The 7,478-nt window shown below is 46.8% G+C and overlaps 2 protein-coding genes across 2 annotated transcripts; both read left to right on the top strand.

Moving 5' to 3' along the window:
- Positions 1–253: 253 nt before the first annotated feature.
- Positions 254–7,077, top strand: LOC134215478 (uncharacterized). Its single transcript, XM_062694666.1, has 2 exons — positions 254–823; positions 5,645–7,077. Exon 2 carries the CDS (start codon positions 5,658–5,660, stop codon positions 6,411–6,413), a length of 756 nt encoding a protein of 251 aa, XP_062550650.1. The 5' UTR covers positions 254–823; positions 5,645–5,657; the 3' UTR covers positions 6,414–7,077.
- LOC134207435 (uncharacterized) lies at positions 1,785–4,485 on the top strand. Its single transcript, XM_062683158.1, has 3 exons — positions 1,785–2,076; positions 2,367–3,723; positions 3,774–4,485. The coding sequence occupies exons 1-3, from the start codon at positions 1,785–1,787 to the stop codon at positions 4,483–4,485; spliced, it is 2,361 nt and encodes a 786-aa protein (XP_062539142.1).
- Positions 7,078–7,478: the final 401 nt, after the last annotated feature.

Here is a 7,478-nt window from a genome sequence, read left to right on the forward strand (position 1 = left end):
CTCCTGTCGGGTTCTAGACTAGGAGGTAGCTTATACAGGGAATCGGCCGTTCCGAGTCTGTTTAAGCGTAACTGTTAAAAGCTCAAAATCTAAATATTTCTAATTATCATTCCGCATCCTGTAAATAATATTAGAGTATCAACACACTCGTAGAGGGTATGAGGGTACAATACACACATGATATGTGATCTCTGCGAAGATCAGGAAACGAATTCAGTTCAAATAAATCCATCCGATAGTTCACATCATCCGCGTCTATAGTTTCGATAGTCGGGAGAGTGGATCGGATACACTAGAATAAAGTGTTATCGTTTCAGTTAGCAAACCGCGCGTTTTAGTTTTCGTCGAAAGAAAGTGTTCGAGTGCCAACCTGTTGTTTCGAATCTTTGGTGACCCCATACCCCTACATATTTTTGGTCCTGCCGAACCGGATGACCTGCGATTTATCTCGAACAATCGCGGGCAGTGTTGAGTGCATTTCGTTGCCGCCAAAGTGAACTCTTTTATCCGTTGGCTTTCGAACACTTCGCCGCGGGTGAGCTACGTGATAGCAAAGTGTGTTTGAACGCTGAATCGAGTGAGCAAAGACTGCCCAATAAAGTGCACCGAATCGAAAGAATTGGAACATTGTTGTGGTCGCTGAATCATCGATACGTGGATAAGATAGTGCAATCGTGGAATTTCTTCGACCAACTTTAGACCCTGTGTGGCGCGAAGACGTGGCTTGGCTTGGTTCCACATTGTTAGTGGTGGACAAAGGACATCAATCTATTCATCGGAGGGATCAAAGGTCGAGTTGTGGCGTAATTGATTGTTGGATTGAGTACGTGAGTAGTACATTGCATGCGTGTTCGGAATTGAAGAGAAAATAAAGGAATTTATGCGTTTTATTCCTGGGCAAAATAACCAATCGATTTATTGTTTTCGATTGCTTTCAAGTCGATGATTTCATCCCTGCTTAGTTTTTGGTCGGTGGCATAGTGTGCTCTGGTGCGACAAATTGGTCATTGTGAATAGTCTTGAACGCTAGTCGCTGCGAGAAATGGCACCGGGACTGCGAGAATTTAGTCGTTTGGAACGTTTCTATTTGAATACACTTGCCAATGCGAAGCAATTTATGGTTGAGTACGACAGAGTACAGCATAGTGGACAACTAGAGGGATGGAAACAACGAATTGAAGGACTTTTTAAGGAGTTTCAAACAAATCGGCTCGCTATAGAATTACTAGACGACGATGGAGATGAGCAGAATAAAGGGGGTGATAAAAAAACGGATGAGGCGGCTAAGGCAGTAATGGAAGAAAACCATCGTTTAATTCACCAGAGTTTTGAATTAGATTATGTGCTTGTCAATAGTTTTCTTACAAATGAGATTCGCAAACTCACTCTTGATACTCCACCAAATCTTCCTTCACAAGCTCCGGTACAATCGCGGGTCAAACTGCCAGAAGTGAAGCTCCCTGTCTTCGATGGCAGTATTTCGGAGTGGATAACCTTTCGCGATTCTTTCAAATCACTCATTGACTCCAATGGAGCACTTTCCCAGTTCGACAAATTCTCGTACCTTGTATCTTCTCTTACCAAGGACGCAAAAAAGGTTGTGGAATCAATCGAACTCTCCGCTGCCAATTATCCTATCGCGTGGCAGCTCTTAGAGAAGAGATTTGAGAATAAAAACTCATTCTCAAAACATACCTTGATGCGCTTTTTGCTATTGAGGCGATGAAAAGGAAAATTATGAGTGTCTAATGCGTTTGGTCAGTGAATTCGAACGAAATTTGAGCATGATCGACAAGCTGGGATTTCCAACGGACGGTTGGGGTGTGCTCTTAGCCCACATGGTCTGCAGTCGACTCGACCCTTCTACTTTGAAGCAATGGGAATCACACTACCGCTCGACTGACGCTCCGCAGTACAAAGACCTAATAGAATTTCTTCATGGGCATTTGTCAGTTCTGCAATCCCTGCCGCCATCTAAATCGCATTTCACGGAGTTCAACAAAGTTGAGCAGTATCGGCCGCAAAAATCGAAAGCCAACATGGTCCACGCCGTGATAAGTTCAACGATCAGCTCGTGTGCGTTTTGCTCAAAATCGCCACATTCCCCATTTAAATGCGAGACTTTTCAACGTTTGTCAGTCGCTCAACGTTTCGATCTTGTTAAGAAGAGAAATCTTTTTCATAAACTGTTTCTCGTCCTCGCATATGGTACGGAGCTGTCAATCCAGTTGTTGTAGAGTCTGTAACCAGAAGCACCACACTATGCTGCACCAATCTGCCAAATCTGTACGAGGGTCCATCGATAAATAAGCCTATTGCTCCTCTCGCTTCATACTCAAATTCAACTTCATTGGATAATCAAACAGTAGCCAATTCGCCCTCCTCGCAATTACATCCGTCAACGTCGTCGTCTGAATCGCACAAGCCGTCTACCGTTGCCACTAGTCTCGTGTCCACCAAGGTTGTCGAAGTACCAAGAAGCGCTCCAGCCACCGTGTTGTTGCAAACGGCGATTATCAAGGTTTTGTCCACAAGTGGACATAGTCAATGGGCCAGAGCACTGTTGGATCCAGCATCGCAGCTGAATCTTATCACTGAGAACCTCGTCCAAAGGTTAAATTTGCGCCGCTATCAGTGTCATCAGGAAATTGGTGGTGTAGGCAACTCTGCAATTATTTCATCGCATGCCGTTCGCATACGGATGGAGTCTCACTGCACGGATTTTGCCGTTGAACAATCGTGTCACATCTTGAAGAAGATCACCAGAGACCTCCCTAGCAGGTCACTTGATGCTTCGCGTTGGAAGCTTCCACCCAACATCATTTTGGCGGATCCCAAGTTTAGCGAGACTGGGCCAATTGACTTGCTCCTCGGCATGGAACTTTACTACGATTTGCTGCTTGATGGATTTTCCAAATTAGGTCCTGAGATGCCAGTCCTTCAGAATACAGTTTTTGGATGGGTAGCCTCGGGAAAAATTGGTTCCGGCCAAATTGATAGCGCGCTGAAGCTGGCTCATGTATGCAGTAATCAATCGCTCGATGAGTTAATATCTCGTTTCTGGGAAATTGAGTCGTGTTGGTCGAACAGCACTCAATCTATTGAAGAAGTCGCCTGTGAAGATCACTTCAAGGCTAACACGTTTCGAGATGACACAGGTCGGTTCGTCGTTGCTTTGCCCAAACACCCATCCGTACTGACGCAACTCGGAAGTTCAAGGGAGATCGCTACCAAAAGATTTCTATCTTTGGAACATCGTCTTGATAGTAATCCCAACTTGAAGCAAGCCTACACTACCTTCATCGATGAATATCAACAGCTGGGCCACATGAGAGAACTAGATTACGAGTCAGTCGCATCGTCCACTGAATTATCATACTATTTACCTCATCATGGAGTGGAAAGGGCGGACAGCACCACCACAAAACTGCGCGTCGTTTTCGACGCTCCTTGTCGGACGGACACGGGGGTTGCGTTGAACCAGGCACTGATGGTAGGTGGAGTTGTCCAAGACGATCTCTTTGCCATATATCTTCGTTTTCGCATGCATCGTATCGCCCTTATCGCAGATATAGAGAAGATGTACCGTCAGATACGCATTCATCCGTCAGACTATCCACTGCAGCGCATACTCTGGCGTACCTCGTGCCAGGAACCACTCCGCACATTCGAACTAATGACAGTGACATATGGTACTGCATCGGCCCCATTTTTGGCCACAAGGTGCCTGAAAGAACTGTCCATGCAAGGTACTAACGATTTTCCACTCGCAGCGATAGTGCTAGGCAACGATTTTATGTGGACGATATGCTGACCGGTGTGGACGACGAGGAAACAGGGTACGAGCTGTGCAAGCAACTTCTCGATTTACTGCAATCCGCCGGTTTCAGCCTTCGAAAGTGGGCGTCTAACTCAAAAGCTGTCTTGTCGCAGATTCCGTCAGAACTGCGTGACGAACGATCAGTGTTCTCCTTGGAATCACTATCATCCTCTATTAAAACTCTGGGCATCCAATGGCAGCCATCCACTGACACGTATAGCTACGCAATCCCTGACTGGTCGCAGGAAGCGGTTATTACTCGTCGCGTCGTGGCATCTGATGCTGCTAAATTATTCCTACCTCTCGGATTACTCGGTCCCGTCGTGATTCTGGCTAAGATCTTTATCCAATCCCTGTGGCAGACAACGTCTTCATGGGACGAACCACTGTCAGTACAGCAGCAGCAGTATTGGACTGAATTTCGCAAAAGTTTAGAAGACATTGCTTCCATTTCCGTTCCACGATGGGTATCCTTTGCTCATAATCCAATCTTGATAGAAATGCACGGATTCTGCGATGCATCTGAGCGAGCTTATGGTGCCTGCATTTATCTGCGGACCGTGTCTATCGACGGAACAATCTCCATAAAGCTCATGGCTGCTAAATCAAAAGTTGCACCTACTGGAAAGTCGAAGAAGCAGAGCTGTCATCGGCACTACTACTGATTCATCTGCATCACAAGGTCGCCGAAAGCATCAAATTGAAAACGGAGCCCTTCTTTTGGACTGACTCCATGATAGCGCTTTGTCAGATCCATTCACCGCCCGGTCATTCGATTCATTTGGATAACATTCGTAGCGAATCGAGTGTCTGAAATTCAGCGACTCACTAGCGGTGGATCCTGGGCCCATGTTCCCGGCAATGAAAACTCTGCGGATATCATTTCGCGCGGAATGAGTCCAGCTCAGCTGAGAGAAACCCCGACCTGGTGGAGTGGGTGTCAATGGCTCAGTCAATCTTCTCGCTTTTGGCCACCAGTCGATCATCAATCATCATTTCCGAGGACTTGCACACCATCGATCTCGAAGAACGCCCTGTTTCCTTGCCAGTTCAAGCAGTTAAATCCAATGACATTTTTGAATCCCGCTCGTCATTTCCCAGTCTAGTTCGGGTAGTGGCCCTACCACGCCGATTCGGATACAGCTGTTCACCTCGAAATCGTACCATTCGTAAGGACGGGTCGCTCAGCACGTCAGAACTCAACGACGCTATCAAAACTCTCGTGAAACTTGCCCAACAAGAATCATTTGGCAAGGAAATTCTTCAAATAACTTCGCATGGACAAGTCGGAATGCATTCCGTACTTAAAAATCTCGCTCCAATTCTTGTTGACGGAATCCTGCGTGTGGGTGGTCGGCTACGCCACGCAGTAATCTCCGAGGACAGAAAGCATCCCATGATCCTGCCTGCACGACACATCCTATCAGAACGTATTCTTGTTCACTACCACCTGAAATATCTTCATGCTGGGCCCCAATTTCTGGTGGCCTGTGTTCGTGAAAAATTTTGGCCCATCCGAATCCGCAATTTGGCGCGAAAAGTAGTGCATTCCTGTCTGAATTGCTTTCGCTGTAAGCCTTCAAATTTGGAGCAGCTTATGGGCGACTTGCCGCCCGAAAGAGTGACGCCAACTTTACCATTCCTGAACACTGGTGTGGACTTGTGTGGGCCGTTCCACTTCCGGAAAGTCCCAAGAGCACAACCGGTGAAATGCTACGTGGCAATTTTTGTTTGCCTTGTTACGAAGGCTGTACACGTAGAACTCGTCTACGACCTCAGCACCGCCGCATTTCTAGCGGCATTACATCGTTTCGTTGCCCGTAGAGGAAGGCCCAAAATGATCGAGTGCGATAATGCCAAGAACTTCAAGGGAGCAACACGGGAATTGGCACAACTGCGAGCACAGTTCTACAACCAACAACACCAGGCATCAATAATTGATCAATGTGCAGATGACGGTACAGAGTTCAAATTCATCCCACCTCGCAGTCCCAACTTTGGGGGTTTGTGGGAGGCGGCGGTGAAGTCATTCAAAAAACATCTGCGGTCTACAATAGGAAATTCGATCCTATCCCAGGACGAGTTTGTAACGTTGCTAGCTCGAATTGAAGCCTGCCTAAATTCTAGGCCATTAACTCCGATGTCTGCCGATCCCAACGACCTGGAAGTTTTGACTCCGGGTCATTTTCTCGTACATCGACCACTCACCTCTTTCCCTGAACCAAGTTTTTCCGAACTACCAACAAACCGTCTAGACCGTTGGCAACAGAATCAAGAGCTACTCCGTCGCATTTGGAAGCGTTGGAGCATTGACTATCTGTCTGGCCTGCAACCTCGCACCAGATGGACTCAGCAACGAGATAACGTCAACGTCGGCACCCTAGTCCTTCTGAAAGATGACAATCTTCCACCTCTGAAGTGGAGATACGGGCGCATCCTCCGAGTCTGCCGTGGTGCGGATAACCATATCCGTGTTGTTGTCGTGCGGACCGCCGACGGGGAGTATACACGGTCAATTTCGAAGATATGCGTTCTACCGATACACCATCCCGCATCTGATGTTGCTGCTGTGGATAATCCAAATTCCAGATGACTGAAGTCTTCCATCGCTTTGCTTCGGCATTGCGCAACATGGAGGCCTTCGGGCCTCCGACCACGTAAGTTTATTTTTCATTGAATTTTCAAAAAGCCTAAAGAATGTTTCATCCTCCGGCATGTCTTGGGTCATCGATGGCTGCTCCAACCACGAGTACGCCCAACCATAACGATCATCGAGCTTCCCGCCTCGGCCGTCAGCAGATTGTGGGAGAAATGGAGAACAGGAACGTCATGGGCCGAAAGAACAACAACAGCACCCGAGCTTCCGCTGCGATACTGAACTCTCAATGCAGTAGACGACATTCAAGTGAAGAAGTGAATTATTAATGTTGAAAGTCGACCCTTTCAACGGGGGCCGGCGTATGTTTAAGCGTAACTGTTAAAAGCTCAAAATCAAAATATTTCCAATTATCATTCCGCATCCTGTAAATAATATTAGAGTATCCTATTGCTTCTTCATCACCAGCCTTCAGCTGGCGACTGAAACACACTCGTAGAGGGTATGATTGTATTGTACACATGATATGTGATCTCTGCGAAGATCAGAAAACGAATTCAGTTCAAATAAATCCATCCGATAGTTCACATCATCCGCGTCTATAGTTTCGATAGTCGGGAGAGTGGATCGGATACACTAGAATAAAGTGTTATCGTTTCAGTTAGCAAACCGCGCGTTTTAGTTTTCGTCGAAAGAAAGTGTTCGAGTGCCAACCTGTTGTTTCGAATCTTTGGTGACCCCATACCCTACAGAGTCCTCCAGGTGGATCTGAATACATGGAAATTTGTAGTTTATGGGACTCAACCTCCGATCAGCTGAAAAATCATCGTACTTACGAGTCTGGGAGAGATGCACGTACCCCGAATCAGATCTTCAATCGTCGGAAGCATTCCTCCTCACTTTGAGGTCGAGACTGCTGGAAGTCTGACGCTATTAGATCTGCATGCTACCACTACCCCAGTATTCGATGTTTCCAAGGCCTGAAACGACTCCCATTACATAATCTCCGACACACCGGCAGCGAGCTCATCACTACCCCTATCAATCTTCGTCGTACCGATG

This window comes from Armigeres subalbatus, chromosome 1, assembly GCF_024139115.2.
Source record: "Armigeres subalbatus isolate Guangzhou_Male chromosome 1, GZ_Asu_2, whole genome shotgun sequence".
Classification (NCBI taxonomy): Eukaryota; Metazoa; Arthropoda; class Insecta; order Diptera; family Culicidae; genus Armigeres; species Armigeres subalbatus.

What these genes read in the sequence shown, in the direction of transcription:
- LOC134207435 (XM_062683158.1), top strand. Translation starts at nt 1,785, where the DNA reads ATGATCGACAAGCTGGGATTTCCAACGGACGGTTGGGGTGTGCTCTTA. An exon ending in AAGTTCAACGATCAGCTCGT is followed by an intron (nt 2,077 to 2,366) that starts GTGCGTTTTGCT and finishes ATAATCAAACAG; the next exon opens with TAGCCAATTCGCCCTCCTCG. An exon ending in GCCCCATTTTTGGCCACAAG is followed by an intron (nt 3,724 to 3,773) that starts GTGCCTGAAAGA and finishes TTCCACTCGCAG; the next exon opens with CGATAGTGCTAGGCAACGAT.
- LOC134215478 (XM_062694666.1), top strand. Translation starts at nt 5,658, where the DNA reads ATGATCGAGTGCGATAATGCCAAGAACTTCAAGGGAGCAACACGGGAA.